The following is a 27,554-nucleotide window of genomic DNA, read 5'->3' on the forward strand; positions in this document are numbered from 1 at the left end:
ATGGTCCTTCAGGTATACTGGGCCGAGGTCGTTTAGGGCTTTAAAGGTCAGCACCAACCCTTTGAATTGTGCTTGGAAACGTACTGGGAGCCAATGTAGATCTTTCAAGACCGGTGTTACGTGGTCTCGGTGGCCGCTCCCAGTCACCAGTCTAGCTGCCGCATTCTGGATTAGTAGTAGTTTCTGGGTCACCCTCAAAGGTAGCCCCACGTAGAGCGCATTGCAGTAGTCCAAGCGGGAGATAACTTCTGGACTTCTCCTCGTCTCCCTTCTTTCCTTCCCCATTGTCAACATTCCAGATGTTTCCTCCAGCTGTCAGAGGCTCCCGATCTGGTTGCTGGCCCACAGAGCTTAGCAAAAGCTCCAGCACTCCCTATCTTTTGTCCTAAAGCAACCAAGATGGTGTTTTTGGCAAGAGGTGAGCCCATCTGCCGGAGCTGTCTAGCGGTTGCATTCCTCGCAGGCAGCATTGCAAACTTGGATGAAGGCTGGCGTCTAGCAGGTCCTTTCCTCCTCCTTCTCTCCTTCCCAGATATCCCTGTTCTTTTCCAGCATGACTTTTTAAAAAAACAACATGCTGACATTTCCTTGGTTCTGTATTCTCCCAACTGGTTTCCTTCGTAACTAGGAGGACCCACCCATAGGCAGAGCTCAGAAGACCAGCTCCTAACCCCCCATTAAGTGCCGTATTTTTTGCTCTATAAGACTCACTTCCCCCCCCTAAAAAGTAAGGGGAAATGTGTGTGCGTCTTATGGAGCGAATGCAGGCTGCACAGCTATCCCAGAAGCCAGAACAGAAAGAGGGATCACTGCTTTCGCTGCGCAGCGATCCCTCTTGTTGTTCTGGCTTCTGAGATTCAGAATATTTCTTTTCTTGTTTTCCTCCTCCAAAAACTAGGTGCGTCTTATGGCCTGGTGCGTCTTATAGAGCGAAAATACGGTAGTTTCCTTTCTAAATCTGCATCCAGTTGTTGAATATATGAGCAGGAGTTCTCCGCTGGAGTAAGATGCTTTGGAAGCTGTGGAATCTCTTCCTTCAAAGAGCTTCAAGAAACGATTGGAAGCTGCAGTAGAAAAGACATTGTAAGGAGGGGAATTTTATTGTTGCATGCATTTCACCCTCCATATTTCCTCCCTCTTGTGATTATGGGTTGAGAAATGGTCCATAAAAATGAAGCAGAAGAGTGTGCAAGGGAGAGAATCTTTCTCTGAAGAAGAGGGAGATGGTTCTCATCCTTGGGGTACAGAATAAGCCCAGGGAAGCTGTTAGGATATCTGTCTTGAGATTGGGGATAGCTGATGTTGTCCCCTCTAGATGTTGTTGGACTACAACTCCCATTATCCCTAGCCATTGGCCATGCTGGCTGGGAATGATGGGAGCTGGAGTCCCTCCTAGGGATCTCATAGCCCGTTGTTTTTCAGCTATGGTACTTGTATCACCCGATGTGCTGTGAAGCATCGCTGGCTGAAAAATCCTTGGGGTTAGGTGATCCGCTGTGTCAGGGAACTGCCATCAGCTCAGAGGCATGAGATGGCAGGGCAGTTGTGTTACAGGGAGCCTCCAAAGATCTTGCGAAGCTGTTCTTCCTCTGGCAAGGAGGGAAGACCCGCCTCCAGTGGGGAAGGGGCGCAGGGATCAGAAGATGCTAAGGAGAGCCTCAACACCGAGCCTGAGCAAAGCGGAGGGGAGGCAAGTCCCCCTTTGCGCAGTAGGTTTGCGCGCAGAGAGGGGAGGAGAAGGGTGGGGGGGTCACACGACTGTTATGCTGGGGAAGGTGTAAGGACCGCCCACTCCCAGATTCTGCTAGCGACTGAGCAGACATGGACTTGCGACACTGTGCACTGTAAATGGTTTGTACAGATAATAAAGCCTGGAAAAGACAGGTTGGAGTCTTGCCTGTTTGCTCTCGAGCAACCACACCAGCACCTGACACACTGGGTCCCTTGTGACTGGATACCGTATTTTTTGCTCTATAAGTCTCACTTTTTCCCTCCTAAAAAGTAAGGGGAAATGAGTGTGCATCTTATGGAGCGAATGCAGGCTGCGCAGCTATCCCAGAAGCCAGAACAGCAAGAGGGATCACTGCTTTCGCTGCACAGCAATCCCTCTTGCTGTTCTGGCTTCTGGGATTCAGAATATTTTTTTTCTTGTTTTCCTCCTCCAAAAACTAGGTGCGTCTTATGGCCTGGTGCGTCTTATAGAGCGAAAAATACGGTAGGTCTGTGCATGGTCCAGGTGTCTCCCTAGCTAAGGCGTCCTAACTGCTCTCCTGTTTCTTTCCTTCCTGTTCTGGGTCTTCCTCCGTGCTCATTTGATCCCTTCTCCTTTTAGCCCTCCTTCTCTTGTGGCTTGCTTTCTGCCTCCTTTCAAAGGCTTCTCCCACACTGCATGTTGATAGTAGCGAGCCCTGTGGTTGCCTTCAAAAGGAGCTTTTTCGGATCTCTGAACGATTCCCCCTCCATCTGCCTGACCAATTTGAGCTGCCTATTGTGCTCCCAGCTTAGGAGAGGCTCCAACATCAACAAACCAGAGCTATGAAAGCGCTCTGCGGTGGGGTTTGAACTTCTTCCCTTTTTCCTTTTTTCTCGTGCCGAAGGAAGAGAGTTCGCTTCCCCTTCTTAGACTCTTCTGGGCATTGGTAGCTTGGGTTAGGGTGTGGGGATTTCACACGGCTTTGATGTGTTTTCCTTCTTCCTTTCTAAACTCTGCAACGTCTTCTCCTTGGGCTGTGACCTTGAAAACTAAGCCAGAGCCAACCTAGGTGGAGAGGGCAGACACCAATAATGGAGACCCCACCACCCATGACCCACAGGCCAAGTTCACACAAGTAGTCCATAGCTGTCAAGCGTCCCTTATTTGGCGGGACAGTCCCTTATCCCAGCGCCATGTCCTGCTGCTCTCCCTTATTAATGATGTCCCTTAAATAAGCTATTGAAGGTAATGGGGACCTTTCTATGTCCAGCTGTGCTTTGTCAACAACAAATTGTTGCTGTTTTTTTGTGTTGAATATATGCTATATGGTAATTTATGGACCTAATAGGTATCTAAAGCCATTTGCACGCAACAAAGTATGTATTTTATCAAAGTAATTGTTGATCCCTTATTTTGGCTGCTGGTCCCTTATTTTCAAGGCTGCTGGTCCCTTATTTTCAAATCTGTAAGTTGACAGCTATGCAAGTAGTCACTTCCTTTCTTTCCCGTAAAAAGGATGCTGCAGAAATCCAAAGGGTTGCATCCAGTGCTAATTCTGCTCCAAGAAGAAGAAGAGTTTGGATTTGATATCCCGCCTTTCACTCCCTTTAAGGAGTCTCAAAGCGGCTAACATTCTCCTTTCCCTTCCTCCCCCACAACAAACACTCTGTGAGGTGAGTGGGGCTGAGAGACTTCAGAGAAGTGTGACTGGCCCAAGGTCGCCCAGCAGCTGCATGTGGAGGAGCGGAGACGCGAACCCGGTTCCCCAGATTACGAGACTACCGTTCTTAACCACTACACCACACTGGCTCTCAAGCAGTTCCATTGAAGTTAATTGACATGCCTAACTTGCACCCGTTAAATTCAGTGGGTCTACTTTGGGTGGGATGGGAAGGGACGGTGAAGCCATAGGGCCCATTTCTCAGAAAGTGCATCCTACATGCCAGTGAGGGATGGGAGAGGAATTTGCTGCCTTGGCTGCCCTTCTTCCACATTTGTTTGTTTGTTTATAATAATAATAATTTATTACTTATACCCCGTCCATCTGGCTGGCTTTCCCCAGCCACTCTGGGCAGCTTTCAACCAAATATTAAAAACACAACACAGCATTAAACATTAAAAAAACTTCCCTAAACAGGGCTGCCTTCAGGCTGTGGAGGGTGTTCCACAGGGCGGGTGCCACTACCGAGAAGGCCCTCCACCTGGTTCCCTGTAACCTCACTTCTCGCAGTGAGGGAACCACCAGAAGGCTCTCGGAGCTGGACCTCAGTGTTTGTTTGATTGCCACCCTTTATCAGGGCGGTTCACAAATATAAAAAACACAGGTGAATGATTGAACCAAAACAACAAAAACGATAACCCCACCTTCTCACAGGAACATTTAAAAGGCCGTAGACTATTAATCAGCCAAAGGCCTGGTTGAAAAATATAAAGTGAAGGTACCAGGCAAACCTCCCTGGGGAAAGCATTGCACAAATAGGGGGCCACTACAGAAAAGGCCCGTTCTAGTTATTTTATTTATTTGCTAAATTTATATATACACTTCAGTGTTGAGGATTTTATTCTCTCTTGTGATGCCCTGGTGCTTAGTTTTAATAATGAACAGTTTTATATTTCCACTATGTTGGGGTTCTTTGCTTTCATTGTTGGTTGTGCTTTTATTGCTGTAGTTTTTATCCTGCATTGTAAGATGCTCCAGTTTCTGTTTTGAAAAGAGTGGGGTGGATGTGAGTATTACTATTTTTTTACAGTAAGCGGTCAGCGTGCTTTTGATATACGGTGTGACTATTTGATATTTTCTCTTGGGATGGTAAAATAAACAGTGATTGTGACAAATGCCTGCCCTCCTTAGTTGAGAGCTTAGGTTTGCATACTTGGTAGTTGTGGCCTCTTAATTAAACTGCGTTGAATTTCATCTCCACCACCACAAGCATGCAGCCACCATTAGCAATGTGCTGAGCTAAGCTTGAACGGATAATACTTCTTTCCCCTCTAAAAAGCAGTCAGTGGGATGGGCTGCCAAAAGCTGGCCCACACTCAGCTTGCAGCAGCAGATGGCAAGTGGCTTGCCTTGCTAAGCCTTGATGGTGGGCTTAACAAAGTACTGTTTCGAACACGGGTTCAAATGATCATGTGGATGACTCTAAGCAATGAGGGAACAGAAATACTGTCTGAAATATACTCGGAGTCGAGAGTGGATTTCATGCTCTTTATTCAGCTCATAGTGGTGAGGAGGAATGAAAGTTCCCCCCAAATATCTGCTTTATATACATTATTTACACAATGGGCCCCACGTGATTGGCGAATTCCGGGATTCTCCTGTAGGCCAATCAGGTTGTGGATTCACTTCCATCTGGAGCTGGATTGGGTGGCTCCTGTGGACCAATCATACTGCTGCATTGTTCTAGGACCAATCAGACTGCTTCATTCTGAATCCTATTGTTCTAGGACCAATCAGGCTGCTGCATTTTGGATACTATTCAACTCAGTACATAACACAGTCGTACCTTGGAAGTTGAATGGAGTCCATTCCAGAAGTCCGTTTGACTTCCAAAACGTTCGGAAAGCAAAGCACAGTTCTGATTGGATGCAGGAAGCTCCTGCAGCCAATCGGAAGCCCCCTTAGATGTTCGGGTTCCAAAAAACGTTTGCAAACCAGAACAGTCACTTCCGGGTTTGCGGCGTTTGGGAGCCAAAACGTTCGAGAACTAAGCTGTTCAAAAACCAAGGTACAACTGTACATAGAAAGTGTGTGACTCCTTTCCAATTTGCAATGTTGACCCATCATTCAGGGACAATGTTGGTTTGTTCAATGAAGCCATGTCATAAGTACGGAGGGATGGAATGCCCAAATCTTTCTCATTTTTACATATGATCTTTCATATGTTGGGTCTCTCCAAATTCTACATTGATCTGTAAGTTTACTTTTTTTATATAGAAAAATCCATATGAAAATCGTATTTACATAAACTTTTTTTTTAGCATTTATGCATTTCTAAATGTATTTTATGGGATGTGGGTGACGCTGTGGTCTAAACCACAGAGCTTAGGACTTGCCGATCAGAAGGTCGGCGGTTCAAATCCCCGTGACGGGGTGAGCTCCCATTGCTCGGTCCCTGCTCCTGCCAACCTAGCAGTTCAAAAGCACATTAAAGTGCAAGTAGATAAATAGGTACCGCTCCAGCGGGAAAGTAAACAGCGTTTCCGTGTGCTGCTCTGGTTTGCCAGAAGCGGCTTAGTCATGCTAGCCACATGACCCAGAAGCTGTACGCCGGCTCCCTCAGCCAGTAAAGCGAGATGAGCACCGCAACCCCAGAGTCAGCCATGACTGGACCTAATGGTCAGGGGTCCCTTTACCTTTATCTTAAACGTATTTTAGGCCGCCCTATGAATTTTTCATCATATTTTTGGAATGGTTTTTGAGCTGAGAGCTACATAGCAAAATTTGGAGTTGTATGAAATATGAAGAGTAATTAAATTTTGATCTGCACATCAGTCTGGGAAGTAGGATCAGGCCAGGATATGTTGGAATGTTGGATGACTCTCACACTGTAGTCTTGACTCGACTGGAGCTTTCCCTTTGTGAAGATCAGGTTATTTTCAGAGGCGAACTATCAAGCAATTTGACTTACGCGTCTTCATAGAACAATGGATCATGTGAATGAACAAAGATTGGAAATACAGTTAATCTGCCTGAGGACAGAATTCTCTCTAGTTTCATCTAAATTTGGGGAAAATATTGAATGACATTTGCTGCTGACTTTTTATTCACACCATCACCAGTATATACTAAAAATGTTCACAACAGCAGGAGAGTTTGTGATTTTATTTTCCAGAATGGGAGGACGGTAAGTTTTTTCTCTTTTTCGGCACTCAGCAGAGCACTGGGAAGGAGTGACAAAAAACTGAAACGCCCCGTGGGGCCTACAATGACAGCTGTTGTGGCTGTTTTGAAGAGTAATGGCCACTGCCATTTTAATCCCGCCCTCCCTGATACTGCCTAATGTTGATTTCCCGGCCTGATAGTATTGTACAGCCTAAAGTCTCTTGTTAGATCAAGCTATAACCACCTAGCAAAGCAAAGTAACACTTTGGTTAGATCAAAAGTAATAGAAATTGCCTTACTCTTTGCAATTGTTTATTTTTATTTATTTTATTTTTTTATGCTTTTCAGATTTATACATTTCACTAATTTTACAATCATTTAAACATTTCAGAACTTGACTTCCTTCCCCCTCTCTCTGCGGTTCCTTAAATTTATTTTTACTATCTTCTGCGTATCCAGATTAACTTAATTTGCTCATTTATCCATCTACTTTAAATATAAGCTCTTATAAAACTGCAGGTTATTGCAATAATCCTGCCAGTGTTCTTACCTGCTTACAATTTATCTGTAAATATTCAATAAACCATTTCCATTCTTTTATAAAAAGTTTGTTGTCTTGATTTCTTATTCTCCCGGTAAGTTTTGCCATTTCTGCGTATTCCATGAGTTTTTGTATCCATTCTTCCTTTGCTGAGACTTCTGCTTCTTTCCATTTTGGGGCGAGTAACATCCTTGCCGCTGTAGTCGCATACATGAATAAGTTTCTATACAGTTTAGGTAGTTCTGTCCCTATAATTCCCAAAAGAAAAGCTTCTGTGTTGTTTTTTACAAAGGTTATATTAAACATCCTTTTCAATTCATCATATATCATTTCCCAGTAAGCTTTAACCTTACTACAAGACCACCACATATGACAGAAAGAACCTTCTTTCTCTTTACAGTTCCAACACTTATTTGATTTAGATTTATACATTTCGTTGACGTTTTTCTGTCACATTTTCCCCAGGGTTGGAAATGGCAAACTCCATCTTGCTATTGGCTGGGAGACGACCATGTGACGTACAGTGATGCTCGGAAGGTGTGCACAGATTATTCGTCTACTCTGGTCACCATCACCAACAGGTGTGTGTTGTGTTGTAAGCCATCCGGAGTTTTGATTCAACAAACGTCTTTTTTATTATTTAAAGAAATTGGATTATCATGGAATGGGTTTTCAGATACAGTGGTACCTCAGGTTAAGAACTTAATTCGTTCTGGAGGTCCGTTCTTAACCTGAAACTGTTCTTAACCTGAAGCACCACTTTAGCTAATGGGGCCTCCTGCTGCTGCTGCTCTGCCGGAGCACAATTTCTGTTCTAATCCTGAAGCAAAGTTCTTAACCCGAGGTACTATTTCTGGGTTAGCGGAGTTTGTAACCTGAAGCGTATGTAACCCAAGGTACCACTGTATTGTGTTGCAAACACTTAGAGGGGAAGGCTAGGCCAGGCACTTGACCTCTTGGTTATTTTTGGAAGGAGCTATGCTGCCTGGCTGCCACATGGCAGAAAGCAACAGGATGCTAGGCTGGTGACTGAGAGCGGCCACCGAGACCATATAACACCAGTCCTGAAAGACCTACATTGGCTCCCAGTACTTTTCCGAGCACAATTCAAAGTGTTGGTGCTGACCTTTAAAGCCCTAAATGACCTCAGCCCAGTATCCCTGAAGGAGCGTCTCCACCCCCATTGTTTAGCCCGGACACTGAGGTCCAGCTCCAAGGGCTTTCTGGTGGTTCCCTCCCTACGAGAAGTGAGGTTACAGGGAACCAGGCAGAGGGCCTTTTCAGTAGTGGCGCCCTCCCATCAGATGCCAAGGAAATAAACAACTATCTGACTTTTAGGCAATCTGAAGGCAACCCTGTATCAGGAGGTTTTTAATGTTTGGTCTTTTATTCTGTTTTTAGTGTTCTGTTGGGAGGTGCCCAGAGTGGCTGGGGAAACCCAGCCAGATGGGTGGGGTATAAATAATAAATTATTACTATTACAGTGGTGGACGCGGGTGGCGCTGTGGGTAGAACCTCAGTGCCTAGGACTTGCGGATCGTATGGTCGGCGGTTTGAATCCCCTGGCGGGGTGAGCTCCCGTCGTTCGGTCCCAGCTCCTGCCCACCTAGCATTTCGAAAGCACTCTTAAGTGCAAGTAGATAAATAGGGACCGCTTTATAGCGGGAAGGTAAATGGCGTTTCCGTGTGCTGCGCTGGTGCTGGCTCGCCAGCTGCAGCTTCGTCACGCTGGCCACGTGACCCCGAAGTGTCTTCGGACGGCGCCGGCTCACGGCCTCTAGAGTGAGATGAGCACGCAACCCCAGAGTCGGACACGACTGGCCCGTACGGGCAGGGGTACCTTTACCTTTATTACAGTGGTACCTCGGGTTACAGACACTTCAGGTTACAGATGCTTCAGGTTACCCAGAAATAGTACCTTGGGTTAAGAACTTTGCTTCGTTCTTTGCTTTATTCTATAAGAATAGAAATCACTCGGCGGTGGGAGGTCCCATTAGCTAAAGTGGTGCCTCAGGTTAAGAACAGTTTCAGGTTAAGAACGGACCTCCAGAACGAATTAAGTTCTTAACCCGAGGTACCACTGTATTATTATTATTATTATTATTATTATTATTATTTGACTATCAACCTCTGGAGGCAGTGGCGTAGTGTGGGGGGTGCAGGGGGTGCCAGCCGCACTGGGCGCAACGTTTGGGGGGGCGCACTCGCAGTTCTCTGCCCCTACCTGGCTCACTCACTCTCTCTCACTGCAGTGCTGGCTGTGCGAATCCGATCCGAGCTGCCGGGTCGCCGCCCACTGTGGAGGGGGAGGGTGCCAGGCGTGTGTTGCGGTGCGGAGCGGAGAGAGAGCGAGGGAGGGACTATCTGGGGGAGGGACAGTGCAGCGGCCGCCCAGCGCAGCGCTGAAGCGCGGGAGAGAACCACACCCGACAAGCCCAGGCAGCAGCAAGAAGAAGCTGGCAGCGGAGGCAGGTTAGGGGTTAGGGGGCGCAAATTACTTGCCTTGCCCCGGGTGCTGACAACCCACGCTACGCCGCTGTCTGGAGGAAAGATCATGGATTGGTGGATTTGGTGAAGAAGCGACTGACTCGTTCCCTTGTCTCCCTGGCCAAGGTTTGAACAGGCCTATGTGAGCAGCCTAATTTATGGCTGGGAGGACGAATTTTTCTGGACAGCTCTACAGGACATAAATGAAACGGGCTCCTTTCGTTGGTTGAGCGGGGATGAAGTCACCTACACCCACTGGAATCGCAACCAGCCCGGTAATAGATCTCTCTCTCTAGATCTCTCTCTCTCTCTCTCTCTCTCTCTCTCTCTCTCTGTGTGTGTGTGTGTGTGTATGTGTGTGTGTGTACCTAGGGTTTGTTTACATCTTTCAAGTGACTTAGTATTTGTCTCTCTTCTGCAATCACAGTGGGTTATGCATCCCCCCTTTTTTCCTTTTAAAAAAGAATATTTATTTTGCCTTCTCCCACAGTAAGAAATTTGGCTTGACTGTCTGAATTGTCTGCACTTCCTTTTTCATTTTTGAATAAATTTTATTCGGGTTTGTAGAGAAAAATACAAAACTTAATATCAAATATCTTTTCCTTTTTTTTTGTCCAAACTAAGACTTTGATCTAACAACAACAAAAACATAAAGGGAGGGGGGAGAGAGAGAAAGGAATGAACAAAGGAAAAGAGAGAAATAAAGAAAAAGAAATAGAAAAGAAGTTCAAGAGAGAGAGAGAAAAAAACAACAAGAAGAAACCTTGGTTTGTTGAGGTTTGTTTGGAGCTAAACAAACCATAATCCCTGGTTCAGGTATAAGGTTAAATTAGAGATTGTGGCTGGTTTCCTCTACCCATTCGTGAGGAGAAGCAAAGGGGGTGTGGTTTGCTCATGCACAGTAAACCATGGTTTATAGCTTACCATGATGAGGGCAGCCATTATCTAGTTTGGTGGTTATTGCATGATTTCGCCAAGCCAGATGGAAACCGTTTCCTTTGGCTTAAATTTTTTCTCTGGCCTGTTTCCCCCTTCCCATGAGGCTTTCAGGTTATAACAAAGGCGGCTGTGTTGCCTTGGCCACGGGGAGTGCCATGGGACTATGGGAAGTGAAGAACTGCACCAGTTTCAAGGCCAAATACATCTGCAGGCAGAATTTGGGGACTCCGGTGAACCCTGAGCTTCCTTCGCCTCATCCCACCCCGAGCCTCACGGGAACTTGTCCAGCGGGATGGGTCACCAGCCCCAAGTTGAGGCATTGCTACAAGGTACGTACAAAACGAGGGGAGGCAGCCAGCCAGTTCATGCTCAAAACTTTTAATGCAAAGTGAATCGTATTAGCTCAGATTGGTTTTGGATTTAACATTTGTCACGGCAGTTCGGGCTTGTAATACTCTCACCGACTGGGGTCAGTTTGTGAAACGGCTCCCTTTTTTCTTTTCTTTTCTTTTTCCCAAAAAAATATTGATTTTCTCTTATAGCACACAGACATAAACACAGAAACAAACATTACATTTAACACAACATAAAAACCTAACAACAGTAAAAACACAAAAGATAAAAGAAGAATCCCCCCCCTTCTTATTCCCTGGTATATTTACATTGCTAGAAGACTTCCTCGACACCTTCCAATCTGAATTTCATCATAACACATATTTAGCAGTTCCCAATTTCATATTTATAGCATCAATATCCTCTTTCATTACAAACTTCTTATCCTTCCTTCCAATTGTAATCCATAATAATCATCATTATTAATCTTTTTCTATCCCTAATCTGTTACTTCTAGGAATTTCTTAATTATCTTATATTACAATATCTCACTAAATATTCTTTAAATTTATTCCATTCTTCTTGTGTTTCCTCCTCTTTCTGGTTGCGGATTCTTCCCAGTCAGGTCAGCCATTTCCGAAAAGTCCATCATCCTCATCTGCCATTCTTCTATTGTCGGCATTTCTTGCAATTTCCAATTTTCGGCTAATAAATGTCTTGCTGCTGTAGTGGCATACAGAAACAGTCTAACATCCTTCTTTGGCATTTCCGGTCCTATTATTCCAAGTAGAAAGGCTTCTGGTTTCTTAATAAATGTATTTTTCAACTTTTTTTTTAAATTCATTATAAATCTTTTCCCAGAAGTCTTTCACCTTAGGACACGTCCACCACATGAATCGTATTAGCTCAAATTGGTTTTGGATTTATATCTGTCACAGCAGTTCGGGCTTTTAGTTCTCGGAAGGGGCGGCTCTCACCGACCGGGTTCGGTTTGTGAAATGGCTCCCTTTTTTCTTGGGCAGGTGTTCACCTACGACAAACTTCAGGAGAAGAAAAACTGGATCATGGCCCATTTGTTCTGCAGCGATCGGAAAGCACAACTCCTGAGCGTCGGCACTTACGAGGAGGAACATTTTATAGCCAACACGCTCAACAAGATATTTGGGTGAGGACTGAGTTACAAAAGCAGGAGATGTATGTTTCTGGGTGACACCCTGGCAAATACCGTATTTTTCGCTCCATAGGGCGCACCGGACCATAGGGCGCACCTAGTTTTTTGGGGGGGAAATAAAGAAAAAAAATAGGGGGGGAAATAAAGAAAAAAAATTATTTCCCCCCCCCAGCCGCGGGGCTGGGGCGGGGGAAGCCCGAGCTTCCCCAGCCCCCAGAACAGGTCCAGGAGCAGCGGCAAGATTGTGCACAACCTCGCCGCCTCTCCTAGAGCTTGTGGGGCTGGGGACAGGGGAAGCCCGAGCTTCCCCCGACCCCAGCCCCCAGAACAGGCTACTATCTGCAAGCCTTCGGAGCCCGAAGGGAGTGCAGCAGGGAGTGCAGCAGGAGTTGGCGCTGCGCTCCCCGGGCTTCAGGCTGTAGGCAGCTATCCGCAAGCCTTCGGAGCCCGGCGGGAACTCCCGCCGCACTCAGAAGGCTTGCGGATAGCTGCCTGGAGAGCGAGAGGGGTCGGTGCGCACCAACCCCTCTCGCTCTCCAGGCTTCAGCGAAAGCCTGCATTCGCTCCTTAGGACGCACACACATTTCCCCTTCATTTTTGGAGGGGAAAAAGTGTGTCCTATAGAGCGAAAAATACAGTATATCCATGTGCTCTCAGGCACACTTGAATGTTCCTTCATATGTAAGCGCATTTGTGAGTTTTGGTTTACGTGCCTACAGTGTGATTACGTTTTATATAGACAGATAGACAGCCATCCTCCTTGTCCCTTGCTTTGAGAGACGATACAGTTGAAACCAACATTTAAAACCCCACCTTTTTTAAAAAAAATAGGAAGATGGAAGCTGAAACAAAAAGTTAAGAGGTTCTGCTTCTTCTTGAAGCTTGTGAAGAATCATAATGTTTTATCTGGTGGTTGTGAATGGGTGGGGATAGGGAAAGAGTGAGAGGTACCGTATTTTTCGCTCTATAAGACGCACCAGACCACAAGACCACTACGTAGTTTTTGGAGGAGGAAAACAAGAAAAAAATACTCTGAATCTCTGAATTAAGGATCGCTGCCTGAACTGCGCAGCAATCCCTCTTGCTGTTCTGGCTTCTGGGATAGCCACACAGCCTGCATTCACTCCATAAGACGCACACACATTTCCCCTTACTTTTTAGGAGGGGAAAAGTGAGTCTTATAGAGCAAAAAATACGGTATCTGCTGAACTGAGAAGAAGCGTGGCTGTTTCCTAAAAGGGGGAAGTGGAAATGATGGGTTCAGGTTTTGCCAATAAAAAATAACTCCCACATGGTTAATCAGCAGTCCTTGATATTTTTTTCAGGGAGAGGTAAGCTGAACAGGGCCTAGATGGTGCACTGTGCATTTTGATTCCGAAACCTCGGCAGTTACTTAGCTTGACCTGTCACAACCGTGAGATGCTGTCACCATGGCTACAAAATGGAGGGGGAAGTTGGCGCCTCCTGGGTGTTGCAGGACTACAACTCCCATAATCCGTGACAACTGGCCATACTGCTTGGGCTGATGGGAGTTGGGAGTCCCAAGAATATCAGGAGAGCCACACGCGTGCCCCAACCCTGCTATAAGCAGCTTGAATCAATTGAGCCAAATCACATATAGCAAAATGGGGTGACGCGTGGGGGGACAAACCTTGGGAGCTTTAGTTGAGCATTAGGTCTTCGCACAGTTACATTCATGGAAGAACTGAACCCCCTACCTGACCCATCTTCTTTTCGAATGTCTTCCAGGGCATCAGAACCTGAAATCCATGAGCAACATTGGTTTTGGATCGGCTTGAATCGCCGGGACCCGGGACTTGAGAGGAGCTGGCGATGGAGTGATGGTCTTGGGGTGAATAATGGTTTGCTCAACCTATTAAAAAAAAAAGCACACCAAGGACTCAAATAAAGATTACAAATTCTAACAGAGATTACAAACACTAACTCATAAATATATGTATAAATAGTATATAATGTTACATAATAATAATAATAATAATAATAATAATTATTATTATTATTTTTATTTATGCCCTGCCCTCCCCAGCCAAGGCCGGGCTCAGGGCAGCTAACAAGCAATAATAAAAACAAGTTGAATGATTACAACTTAAAAACAAAATTAAAATATAACATTAAAATATTGAAACATTAAAATATTAAAATGTAGCCTCATCGCAGGAGGAAAAAGGAAAAGAAAAAAGAAAGAGAGGGAGGGAATCAAATTGGCTCCAAGCCAAATGCCAGGTGGAACAACTCTGTCTTACAGGCCCCGTGGAAAGAAATCAGATCCTGCAGGGCCCTGGTCTCATGAGGCAGAGCGTTCCACCAGGCCGGAGCCAGAGTTGAAAAGGCCCTGGCTCTGGTTGAAGCCAATCTAACTTCCTTAGGGCCCGGGACCTCTAGGGTGTTGCTATTTAAGGTCTTCCGTGCATCTTAAATCTGACCGTGTACTCCACTGGGAGCCAGTGCAGCTGGAAAAGCACTGGGTGAATATGCTCCCATGGCAGAGACCCCGTGAGGAGCCTCGCTGCAGCATTCTGCACCCGCTGGAGTTTCTGGGACAGCTTCAAGGGCAGCCCCGTGTAGAGCAAATTACAGTAGTCAAGCCTGGAGGTAATCGTTGCATGGATCACTGTGTGATCCATTATACTGCAGTATAAATTATACTGTTTTATAATTTAGGATTGTTTTATAATTTATGATAATTTAGAATCTAAATGTATTTTCATGTAACGTTTGATACTTCCAGCTGATGAAGGTGAATACATCGAAACAGGGCCCTGTCCTGGCTTTTAATCCATAATTGACTTTTGAGTTCTGCTCTATGATTGAAACTGAGTAAACTGATTGAAGCTGATACATTATAAGGAACAACATTATTGTCGAGTGAAAAAGAGAAAATCTTTGTAACGAATTATTGTGTTACACATAGCTTTCTGAGTTAGAGTTTGTAATCTTTGTTAGAATTTGTAATCTTTATTTGAGTTTGTAATTCTTGTCAGAATACATACTTTTGAATGGGTTAGTTTTTGTTACCATTGACTATTGACTTGTGAGTAGGGACCACTCCCACTATTGAATCTTACATTGGCCTGAGTTCTTGGTGTGCTTTTTTTCTTGGTATGTTTAATAACAAGAACTCCAACCTATTCAAAAGGCACTGGGAACAGAGATTTGCATGTTTGTGTGTGTGTGTGTGTGTGTTTTAACAAAGTACAGTGGTGCCCCGCAAGACGAACGCCCCGCAAGACGGAAAACTCTCTAGACGAAAGAGTTTTCCGTTTTGGAGGTGCTTCGCAAAACGAATTTCCTATGGGCTTGCTTCGCAAGACGAAAATGTCTTGCGAGTTCCTGTGGGTTTTTTCCCCTCCCCCCCCTTTTTCTAAGCTGCTAAGCCATTTATCCGCTAAGCCGCTAAAAGCCGCTAAGCCGCCAATAGCGCTAATCCGCTAAGCCGTCAATGGGCTTTCTTCGCAAGACGAAAAAACCGCTAGGCGAAGAGACTCGCGGAACGGATTATTTTCGTCTTGCGAGGCACCACTGTACTCCTGTCAGGAGATAAGTAAGTAAAATAGAATACCTCTGCTGTTATTTAGAGGGAAAAGAGGACCAGGAGTTGTGTATTGGTGGAGAAATAGGAATCTGACAAAAAGTCCCAAGAGTTATTTTGTCAGAACAGTATCTGAATTGATGCCTAAATTGTCACCTCTTCTTTATTTCGGAGATTCTTTTCTCTTTGTCTTTGTTGATATTTTGTCAATACAGAATTTGTTAGAGATGCAAATAAATAAATAAATAAATAAATAAATAAATGCAAACTTCCAACGTTAAAAAACAAACAAACCAGAGTTATTTTGTCAGGTGGTTTGCTGGAAATCATGGCTCTCCTTTTACTAATGTATTAAGGCTTCTTCTGTTAAGGAGCCACCATAAGAAACCCAGACCTCTCTCGATGCTTGTTTGTTGCCGAGGTAGAGGGAAATGCATTTGAGATAATGCAGAGCACAGTGTGGAGTGGGAATTCCTTCTGGTGGGGGGGAAAGAGGAAAGTATTCATGTCACTGCACTCAACTGAGTTGGATGAGCCAGTGACCTAAGGCATGGGTAGGTAAACTAAGGCCCGGGGGCCAAATCCGGCCCAATCGCCTTCTAAATCCGGCCCACAGACGGTCCAGGAATCAGTGTGTTTTTACATGAGTAGAATGTGATTTTATTTAAAATGTATCTCTGGGTTATTTGTGGGGCCTAGGAATGCGTTCATTTCCCCCCAAAAAATATAGTCCGGCCCCCGACAAGGTCTGAGGGACAGTAGACCGGCCCCCTGCTGAAAAAGTTTGCTGACCCCTGACCTAAGACTTCAGTTGACTAAGCATGACATTGAGGGATTAATAATAATAATAATAATAATAATAATAATAATAATTTATTTATGCCCCGCCCATCTGGCTGGGCTTCCCCAGACACTCTGGGCGGCTTCCAGAAAAATATTGAAATACTGTAATACATCAAACATTAACTAGCCCTCCCGCATCTTTCTTTTGCCTTCAGTTCTCCTACCATAACTTTGACCGCAGCAATCACGACGACGAGGACATCCGGAATTGTGCGGCGCTGGACTTGGCATCCTTGCAGTGGATGCCTCTTCAGTGCGACGCTCAACTGGACTGGATCTGCAAACTGCCCAAAGGTGACTGGGATGGCGATGGGTTGGCAGGGAGGGGAAGAGTTAGCCACAGTAAAGAACTTTGCAGTCGCCTCTTTCATGTCTATGTATCTTCAAACACGAGATTTTGAAGGAGGATTCTTGAGGTTCAGCCAACTCAATAATGTCCATTAAGCAAAGGAGTTAAGTACCTTGCCTGGGCTTCAGGAGGGTTTTGTTTACAGCTTAATATTTTCATAGGTCACCACAGTGTGCTATGAGTTAATTTTAATACCATTTGGCCTGCCAGGTTGAGGATTCTTTTGTGGCTGACCTCTTTGGGGTTTTTTTATTGGGGTTTAGTGCCTGCTTTCATTTTTACTGCTGTTTATTTTTGCTGCCATTGATTGCATGACTAATGTTACTGTTTTGAAAAAACGCTATAAGCTGCCCTGAGCATGGCAAATTTCTACATGAGTGTGAGGTGTACAAAGATTGTTGTATTAAGTGCATCTGTTTCTTGTCAGTTCCTCAAATAGGATTATCTTCCCAAGATAACTTGGTGTCCCTACTTAATGGGTATGTTAATATTTTTAGAATAACAAAGTTTCTCAGCTCCACTAGTTCATACTAAGATTACTGAACCTCTCAGGGACGTTCTGTCTTCCTTCTGGTGTCTGTGTTTGACTTCCACCCTCTCCCCACAATCTAACCCTTTCTATTTTTTAAAAAAATAATGTTTAATTATTTCTTTGATACATGGTTGAATGTGTATAAAGACAAGTAGCCGCATTCCAATAAACAAAGGATGAGGCTTGTTCCTCTTTCATAACCAGCAGGGATTGCAGTAGAGAAAGGATAGGGGGAATATCTTACTGTCCTGAAGGGGCATTTTTTCCTGAATCAGGAACTGAAATGAATTCTGGGCCAGGCCCAGCGCATCTCCCTTGCTCACTTGCTGATCGTGTGCTGTTGTTTAATAGGCACTGATGTGAAAGAGCCAGAGACAACCGTTCAAGGTGAGTGAATATTTCTGCCCCCCTCATCCCATGTGGCAAAGCCTCTTTTGTGCAGAGATCGCTCTGTCTCCACCCTCACCCCGTACTCCTTGACTTGTGGATGCAAAAAAAGTGTGTGTATGTGTGTGTTTTCTGGCTGCATGCAAGCTAGAGGAAACAGGGTGCCAACTTCCTGCCTCTGTTATACTGTGCTGTTGGCATTGTGCTTTTAGAGCAGCGTTTCTCAAACTTGGGTCCCCAGGTGGACTACAACTCCCATCATCCCTAGCTAGCGGGACCAGTGGTCAGGGATGATGGGAGTTGTAGTCCAACAACACCTGGGGACCCAAAAGTTTGAGAAAGGTTTGTTGGGAAACTGTGTACGTGCAGCTACTCACACAGAGTCAATTAAGGTTCGGCAGACAGCCAGAAGGCAATCTGAAGGAGTAAGTCTGCCTGGTGATAACAGAGGCTCCCTGATTGGTCAAGCTCTCTCAAAGGAGTGATAATTAATGGCCTACTAACTGGAATGTGTTCAGAGTTCAGAGGTTCAGAGTTCTGTGTCAATGTAGGAGTTGTGAGTCGTATCAGAGAGAGCTAGCAAAAGATCCATGTTCTGTTCCTGTAAAATAGTCCACTGTATGTAATAAACACCTAACTACAAGTTCCTGGTTCTTGCTTCGTCTATCCTGTCTGCAGCCAAGTCACCAATTGCTTCCGTGGATTCTGCGTTTACTCTGCTAAGTCTGGCTAAGATCCTGCAACTAGTCCGAAAGTTGCGAAACACCAAATAGGTTTTGCCATTAAGGTTCAGCAAGGTGGTCTTGTCAAGGATTGGTAGAGTGCTGCCTTAAGCAATCTCCACCTGGAAAGCACCAAGTTTCCCCAGGGTCTCTTAACACATCCCGTTTCTCCACAGCGAGCAATGAGTGGGTGAAATACCAAGATGCTGAGTACAAGTTCTTTGACCATCATTCAACTTGGGTACAGGCTCAGAGGATCTGCACTTGGTTCCAAGCTGAGCTGGTGTCAATTCACAATCAAGCTGAACTCGACTTCCTGGGTCAGAACTTGAAGAAGGTAGGGAGCCACCTGGAATGGCAATGGATTTGGGCAAAAAGGAAACAATTTTTAAAATCTCATCCGGTTGTGGCAGGGAGCTTCCGGCAGGAAGGGAACATTGATGATTAGTGGAGACTAAATTGGGTCTTCCCAAAGATTTAAGGAAAATTTACTAGGTGAGAAATGCAAGATGGACTCCAACTTACAATAATCTTAATACATTTTCCCTGACAGAAGTCTAAGGAATGTGCTTTTGGTGTATAAATATGGGTATTAGGGTGTCAGGGAATCCATTATAGATGGAAAAATATGTTAAAATTACTATTAAGTGGTTGCCATCTTTCATTTTTTTCACTTAGCAAATTCTCCTCAGAAGGGTCTTGAAATCTTGGTACATTGTTTCTACTATTAATTTATAGAATCGAAACCTTTCTGGCCCAATTCCTTCAGGTGTTTCCTGCTTGGCAGGGGGTTGGACTCGATGGCCCTTGTGGTCTCTTCCAACTCTATGATTCTATGATTCTAGGTGCTTGCTATTTCCTTCCCAGACAAAAATGAGAGCTGTATACAGAAAACAATGAAGGGATTTTAAATTTTGGCCTTTCTGCAGTTAGGCAGCATCATGCTCTCAACCTTTTATAGAGTGGAAGCTCGCAGGGCTATTGCAAGGGTTTTAAAGAAATTTCTTTTAGTTTACAAATATATGTATATTGTTCTACACACAAGAGCAGCATAACATAATCGACTAGACAAGTTAAATGCCTGCTTGAAGAATTATTTTTTTTCAAGATTGCAGCAAAGGCATAGTGAGCTGCTGCTTCTGATCTTCTTCTCCCAGTTAGTGTTTCACACAGCAATAACCAATAATAATAATAACAATAACAATAACAATAAACACAGCTTTATTGTTGTATTCCAAGGAGCGGCGTAGCGTGGGTTGTCAGCCCCCGGGGCAAGGCAAGTAATTTGCGCCCCCTAACCGGGGCAAGGCAAGTAATTTGCGCCCCCTAACCTGCCGCTGATGCCAGCTTCTTCTTGCTGCTGCCTGGGCTGGGGTATTTATGGTAAGGTAGCCACGGCGGCGGCGGCGGGTCCGTATCAGGTGATCTGAGGCGAGTTGCCGCTGGCGCTGCCGCCCAAACGACGCTGCTTGCCCGGAGGAGGAGGAGGGCAGAGAGGCGAGGAAAATGCAACATGGCCCAGCAGCTGCAGCAGCAGCGGGGCTGTGAGGAAGGGCTGCCTGGCGTGGCCTCCGCGGCCCTGATGTGCAGGGACCGCGGCGAGCGCTGAGAGCCGCTGCCTGCCGGATGCCTTCAGTCCGGACGCGCGCACAGCTCGTCGGTTCCACGAGACATGGGGCTCTGCTACAGCCTGCGCCCAAGGCTCTTCGGCGACTCTGGAGATGTTGCGCCCGGTGCGGCCGGCCCCCCCTGCAGCCCCCACGCTACGCCACTGATTCCAAGTGCTCTTCATTTCTTTATTTGATATATAAAAATACTTGTCTGTTACAATTTAGTTAAAAGTTTCAAAGCTCTTTATAATTAAATACAGTAAGAACGGAAATAAAAATTAAAATGGATAATCAGCTATTATGGATACTTAATAGTCTCCATAAGCTGGGCGGCAAAGAAAACTTCCCAGCAAACATTGGACAGTTAACATAGAAGGTGCATGCTGAATCAGTTTGGTATCAGTTTTGGTATCAGTTTGATAATCAGATGAGCCTCACCAACTCATGGGACAACTACAGATGACTTCAGTGATTGAGCTGGGAAATAATAATAATAATAATAATAATAATAATAATTTTACCCCGCCCATCTTGAGGGGTTTGCCCAGCCACTCTTAAGTGCTTTCCAACAAAATATTAAAAATACAGTAAAACATCAGACATTAAAAACTTCCCTAAACAGGGCTGCCTTCAGATGTCTTCTATAAGTCAGATAGTTTATTTCCTTGAGGGCGTTCCACAGGGTGGGCGCCACTACCGAGAAGGCCCCTCTGCCTGGTTCCCTGTAACCTCACTTCTCTCAGGAAGGGAACCGCCAGAAGGCCCTTGGCGTTGGACCTCAGTGTCGGGGCTGAACAATGGGGGTGGAGATGCTCCTTCAGGTATACAGGGCTGAGGCTGTTTAGGGCTTTAAATAATAATAATTTTAGAAGGTGTTTGGGTGTCCCCTGCAGTACCCTGGACCTACAAGTCTGGGACACGGGTGGCACTGTGGGTTAAACCACAGAGCCTAGGACTTGCCGATCAGAAGGTCGGCGGTTCGAATCCCCGCGACGGGGTGAGCTCCTGTTGTTCGGTCCCAGCTCCTGCCAACCTAGCGGTTCAAAAGCACATCACAGTGCAAGTAGATAAATAGGTACCGCTCCGGTGGGAAGGTAAACGGTGTTTCTGTACGCTGCTCTGGTTTTCCAGAAGCGGCTTAGTTATGCTGACCCGGAACTGTACGCCGGCTCCCTCGGCCAGTAAAGCGAGATGAACGCCGCAATCCCAGAGTCAGCCACGACTGGACCTAATGGTCAGGGGTCCCTTTACCTTTACCTTAAATCAATACAAGGACCTTGAACCTGTCATGTCACGTGTTGGCAGCTATGTGTTCCCATAGCCATTGCATTCTGCACCAGCTGGAGTTTTCAGACCAGGGCCAAGGGCAGCCTCACACAATGTGCATCCTTAGTGATCCAGCCTTATGGTCACCCATGCATGGACAGCAGTGATTAGGCAGCAATTCTGTAGGGTAGGCAGTGGGTGCCAGCACAAAATGACTGCTATGCGCAGGCAAAAACAAAAGGTGCGGGGACTACATGCTGGTATCATCACACAAAAAGAGCCTGGTGGGAGGCAATCCGAAGATCAAGGTGGCTCAGACAGTCTTTTCGTTCTCCCCCTTGACATTATTGCGTATAATTGAGAGCCAGTGTGGTGTGGTGGTTAAGAGCAATAGACTCGTAATCTGGGGAACCGGGTTCGCGTCTCCGCTCCTCCACATGCAGCTGCTGGGTGACCTTGGGCCAGTCACACTTCTCTGAAGTCTCTCAGCCCCACTCACCTCACAAGAGTGTTTGTTGTGGGGGAGGAAGGGAAAGGAGATTGTTAGCCGCTTTGAGACTCCTGCAGGGGAGTGAAAGGCAGGATATCAAATCCAAACTCTTCTTCTTCTGCTAATTCCTCCTTTGGCCAGTTTTCAAGGGGACAGGAGCAGCACTGGTGGATTGGGCTGAGCACCTATGAGAATGATGGACGATTTTGGTGAGTCTATTAAGTGTCTTCTGTCCTAGAAGCATTTTTTGGTGTGTCTTAAATTCCTGCTTGTGTTCAAAATGCGGAAACCTCCCCAATGTGTTGTTTGCCATCTCCAGGTGGTCTGATTACTCTGTCTTGAACTTCATCTCATGGGCACCAGGAAAGCCCCGGCCTACCACCAAGGACCGGAAGTGTGTATACATGACTGCTAGCCGAGGTGGGTAATGGGCATGCAGACATTGGCCTGATATTCCTAATCAACTTACAGATCAACATTCTCCCCTATGGCCCTTTGCAGTCTCTATGATCAGCTCAGACCAGCCTCCTGATAATTCCTAAAAAATATTCCATCCCTCCAGACACCCATCAAACCCTGAACTTCTGGCTGATGTCCCTGAAAACATACAGTGGTACCTCGGGTTACATACGCTTCAGGTTACACACGCTTCAGGTTACAGACTCCGCTAACCCAGAAATAGTGCTTCAGGTTAAGAACTTTGCTTCAGGATGAGAACAGAAATCGTGCTCCGGCGGCGCAGCAGTAGCAGTAGTCCCCATTAGCTAAAATTGTGCTTCAGGTTAAGAACAGTTTCAGGTTAAGAACGGACCTCCGGAACAAATTAAGTACTTAACCCGAGGTACCACTGTATAGGGTAGGCAGTGGAAATGTTAAGATCACTGGCTTCCTAACTTATTATTGTGATGTTGTTTTTAAGCAGTTGCCAAGTCTTTAGAGTTATAATACAGTGGTACCTTGGTTCCCGAATGGCTTGGCTCCTGAACAAATCAGCTCCCGACCGCCGCAAACCCGGAAGTGAGTGATCTGGTTTGGGAACATTTTTTGGAAGCTGAACATCCGACAAGGCTTCCGCAGCTTCTGATTGAAGCTCCTGCAGCCAATCAGAAGCCGCGCCTTGGTTTTCAAACTGTTTCGGGAGTCGGACGGACTCCCGGAACGGAGTTAGTTCGAGAACCAAGGTACCACTGTACATGAACACTCACCATTTTAAAAAACAACAACAACAATTGGACAGCTGGATAAAAGAATGTTATGCCCCAAAGAGAATCCTGACGCAGGTTTGGGGTTTTTCTGTGTTGGAATTTTTTTATACAAAATGTTGGGACAGGCTGTGATGGCTGCTGTTTCTTACAGTGGTACCTCAGGTTAAGTACTTTATTCATTCCGGAGGTCCGTTCTTAACCTGAAACTGTTCTTAACCTGAAGCACCACTTTAGCTAATGGGGCCTCCTGCTGCTGCCGCACCGCCGGATCATGATTTCTGTTCTCATCCTGAAGCAAAGTTCTTAACCTGAAGCACTATTTCTGGGTTACCGGAGTCTGTAACCTGAAGCGTATGTAACCTGAAGCATATGTAACCCAAGGTAGCACTGTACTTTGAGATGGCTGCTGTTTCTTACATTGAGAGTGCCATTGTAACCAAGCAAAATATAGAATCTGCTCTCATATATTCTCCTTTCTCTCCTTCTGCAGAGGACTGGGGTGACCAAAAGTGTTTCACCGCTCTGCCTTACATCTGCAAGCGCACCAATATTACCACAGCCTCCTCGCCACCCCTGCCGGTGCCTGCTCCTGGCAGCTGTGCCCAGGGCTGGCATGCTGTCGGCAATAAGGTACTTTGAACTGCTTTCTCTGGCCCCGGGCACCATCATTCTTGGGAGGGGGGAGGGGAGTCTGCCAGGAATGTTTGTGTGCCAGGTCCCCCCTTGAACTGGACGGGTGGTGGTGTGGAAAGAATTCCTGCAGAGTATACAGAAGGGCAGAAGTTTGGCTGATGGACATTCCTGGTTCAGAAACCACTTACCCATTTAATTTCCCCCCTCCTGTTCGTGAACATATGAGAGTGTGGAGGGTAGTATATTGTGTGTCACATCTAGGACTGATGAGACATGGGTTCAGATCACTGTCCATCAGCCTAGCTTAGTGAGATTTCAGATACAGTGGTGCCTCGCAAGACGAAAAGAATCCGTTCCGCGAGTCTCTTCGTCTTGCGGTTTTTTCGTCTTGTGAAGCAAGTCCATTAGCAGCTTAGCAGATTAGCGCTATTAGCGGATTAGCGGATTAGCGCTATTAGCGGCTTAGGGGTTTAGCGGATCAGCTGATAAGCGGCTTAGCGGATCAGCTGATAAGCGGCTTAGCGGATCAGCTGATAAGCGGCTTAGCGGATCAGCTGATAAGCGGCTTAGCGGATCAGCTGATAAGTGGTTTAGCGGATCAGCTGTTAAGCGGCTTAGCGGATCAGCTGTTAAGCGGCTTAGCGGATCAGCTGATAAGCGGCTTAGCGGCCTAGAAAAAGGGGGGGAGGGGAAAAAACCCGCAGGAACTCGCAAGACATTTTCGTCTTGCGAAGCAAGCCCATAGGAAATTCGTTTTGTGAAGCACCTCCAAAACGGAAAACCCTTTCGTCTAGCGGGTTTTCCGTCTTGCGAGGCATTCGTCTTGCAGGGCACCACTGTAGATAGCTGTTTCATATTGCAAGTCTGTCTGCGCAGTTGTGTGTAGTTCAATTTCCCCTTCTCTCAAATGCCTGATATTTTTTACCTTCTTACTTCATGGTATCGTTGCAGAGAGGGGGAACCATCTTGAGCTTTTGGGGAGGAAAGGATGGGATAAAATTGAAAATAAATAAATTAAATGTGAAAGTCCAGTGCCAAGGGCCTTCTGGCGGTTCCCTCGTTGCGAGAAGCCAAGTTACAGGGAACCAGGCAGAGGGCCTTCTCAGTAGTGGCACCCACCCTGTGGAACACCCTCCCACCAGATGTCAAAGAGAAAAACAACTACCAGACTTTTAGAAGACATCAGAAGGCAGCCCTGTTTAGGGAAGCTTTTAATGTTTAATAGAATATTTTATTTTAATATTTTGTTGGAAGCCGCCCAGAGTGGCAGCGGGGGGCGGGGTATAAATAATATATTATTATTATTATTATTATTATTATTATTATTATTATTATTATTTTTTCACAGGAGGGGAAGTACCTTGCCTGAAATGTCTTCTGTTTATAAATCTCCTTTTCTGTCAATTTTATAACACAGTGCTTTAGGATTAACAACGAAGAACAGGTGACCTGGCAAGAGGCGAAGCAAAGGTGTGAGATTCAGGGGGGCGTGCTGGCAACCATCTCCAATTACGTTGAGCAAGGTAAGGGCCTTTTGTTCACAAGACAACTGTGTGTGTGTGCATGCACACACACACATTGCCTCCCCTCGTCTCGCCTCTGGGAACTGATCCGCTTTTGGCCCAGGCAAGTGTCTTCATGAGCCGAAGAAAACCCAAGGATCATTCAGGCATTTGCCTGAACATGTGAAAGGATGGTCTGTGGACTTATTGTTCTGAACACTGGACTGGAATGGACCCTTGATTTGAGGGCCTTCTCGGCAGTGGCGCCCTCCCTGTGGAATGCCCTCCCTTCAGATGTCAAGGAGATAAAGAACTAAAGAACTTTTGGAAGACGTCTGAAGGCAGCCCTGTATCAGGAAGTTTTTAATGTTTGACGTTTTGTTACGTTTTTATATGTGCTGGAAGCTGCCCAGAGTGGCTGGAGCAGCCCAGCCAGATGGGCGGGGTATAAATAAAACCATCGCCGTATTATTGGAGTGATTGCAAGAAAATTAGAACAGACCATTGTAATATATCAGGGGTCAGCAAACCTTTTCAGCAGGGGGCTGGTCCACTGTCCCTCAGACCTTGTGGGGGGCCGGACTATATGGGGGGCGGGGGGGAATGAACAAATAACCCAGAGATGCATTTTAAATAAAAGCACACACTCTACTCATGTAAAAACACGCTGATTCCCGGACCGTCCATGGGCTGGATTGAGAAGGCGATTGGGCTGGATCCGGCCCCTGGGCCTTAAGTTTGCCTACCCATGTAATAAATGAAGGAATAATAGAGAACAGAGTGCCTCTGAGAAAGGACAGAGTGTATTTCCCTCACCCACTGAATAAGCATTGTCTTTCCCTCGCCCACCTCGGAGGCAGTTAGAGGCCCTGTGACGTCTTTTTTTAGGGCAGGCACTTGATGGCAAAACTGAACTCTGGCTTTGTAGGCCTATGAAAACAAAGCTTTGCACCTTCATTTCACTTCCTCTAGTAACGGGCCCTTCTTCCCACTTACAGCTTTTATAACCACTCTTCTTCCAAATGTGACCTCTGACCTGTGGATCGGCCTCCAGGATGCAAAGAAGGAGTTCCAGTGGGTGGAAGCGGAGCCTGTCAGCTTTGTGAACTGGGGTCCTGGTGAGCCCTCTGGAAGCGGGGCATCCACAGCTAGTGAGAACCCGGTGAGCCAAACCCTGGGGGACCCCCTCACCTAGTTTTGTAGCTATCTCTTTGGGGAGCCTCATCTTTTTGTGGGGATGCTGTGTGTTTCATAGAGGGGTGCGGGTGGCACTGTGGGTTAAACCACAAAGCCTAGGACTTGCCGATCAGAAGGTCGGCAGTTCGAATCCCCGCGACGGGGTGAGCTCCCATTGTTCAGTCCCTGCTCCTGCCAACCTAGCAGTTCGAAAGCACGTCAAAGTGCAAGTAGATAAATAGGTACCACTCCAGCGGGAAGGTAAATGGTGTTTCCGTGCGCTGCTCTGGTTCACCAGAAGTGGCTTAGTCACGCTGGCCGCATGACCCAGAAGCTGTACGCCGGTTCCCTCGGCCAATAAAGTGAGATGAGCGCCGCAACCCCAGAGTCATCCACGACTTGACCTTATGGTCAGGGGTCCCTTTACCTTTACCTTTACTGTGTGTTTCATAGAATTGTAGAATTGGAAAGGGACCCTGAGCATCATCTAGCAACGCAGGAATATGCAGCTGTCCCATCCGGAGACCGAACCTGCAACCTTGGCATTATCATCACCATTGCTCTAACCAACCAAGCTATTCCTCTCTTTGTTTCCTATGCCAATACCTTTTCGATCAGGGTGGTCCAACACGTGGCCCTCAAGGCTGTCTTCGGCGGCCCTCAGCAGCTTCTTAAAGCAGTTTGAGTAGCCGGCTTTTTGTTGTTGCTGTGAGGCGCATGGGAAAACAAACAGCAGAAGTGCTTGTCGTGTCTCAATCTTTGCGATGCCAAATGGGCCAGCCCTCCTCCTCTAACATCGCCCTGGGCCACACCAAGACCTCCATACACACAGCCCAGGCTTGCACCCTAGGGAGGTCACTTAGGTGCCAACGCAGCGGTTTGATTTCACCCTCAGAGGCATACTCCATTGCCTCCTGAGACAGATGGATGCTGACAGTATCCTTTGATGGCATACTAGAGGCCTCTGAAACATCTTGTTGCCTGTGAGTTCTGCAGAAATATTTAGTGTCTGTCCTCAACTGGGTGCCGGCGTTCTGCGCCAGCTGCAGGTTTGCAACAGTTGTGAGGGGTTGTTGCGTGTGGAGGTACCGTATTTTTCACTCTATAGGATGCACCAGACGCACCTAGTTTTTAGAGGGGGAAATCAAGGGAGGGGAAATTATTCCCCCCCCCCCAGCCCCAAAGAGCAAAGAAGCCAAGACAACGAGTGGGATGGATCCCGCTTGCTGTCTTGGCTTCCTTTTTAGCCGTAGGGCTGGGGCGGGGGAAGCCCGAGCTTCCACCGACCCCAGCCCCCAGA

At 46.3% G+C, this 27,554-nt stretch overlaps 1 protein-coding gene across 1 annotated transcript in view; it reads left to right on the forward strand.

Annotated features, from left to right (window-relative positions):
* The window catches only part of MRC2 (mannose receptor C-type 2), an 81,541-nt gene that overhangs the window by 40,703 nt on the left and 13,284 nt on the right, over window positions 1-27,554 (forward strand). The window contains exons 10-22 of the mRNA XM_079949263.1: window positions 7,525-7,640; window positions 9,673-9,821; window positions 10,597-10,814; window positions 11,841-11,983; window positions 13,739-13,841; window positions 16,538-16,676; window positions 17,615-17,650; window positions 18,549-18,709; window positions 21,880-21,947; window positions 22,058-22,158; window positions 23,434-23,573; window positions 24,994-25,099; window positions 26,077-26,240. Of these exons, the coding sequence (XP_079805389.1) occupies window positions 7,525-7,640; window positions 9,673-9,821; window positions 10,597-10,814; window positions 11,841-11,983; window positions 13,739-13,841; window positions 16,538-16,676; window positions 17,615-17,650; window positions 18,549-18,709; window positions 21,880-21,947; window positions 22,058-22,158; window positions 23,434-23,573; window positions 24,994-25,099; window positions 26,077-26,240 (1,644 nt within the window). The remainder of the gene's footprint in view (window positions 1-7,524; window positions 7,641-9,672; window positions 9,822-10,596; window positions 10,815-11,840; window positions 11,984-13,738; window positions 13,842-16,537; window positions 16,677-17,614; window positions 17,651-18,548; window positions 18,710-21,879; window positions 21,948-22,057; window positions 22,159-23,433; window positions 23,574-24,993; window positions 25,100-26,076; window positions 26,241-27,554) is intronic.

The sequence above is a fragment of the Podarcis cretensis genome (assembly GCF_951804945.1).
Source record: "Podarcis cretensis genome assembly, chromosome: 13".
NCBI lineage: Eukaryota > Metazoa > Chordata > Lepidosauria > Squamata > Lacertidae > Podarcis > Podarcis cretensis.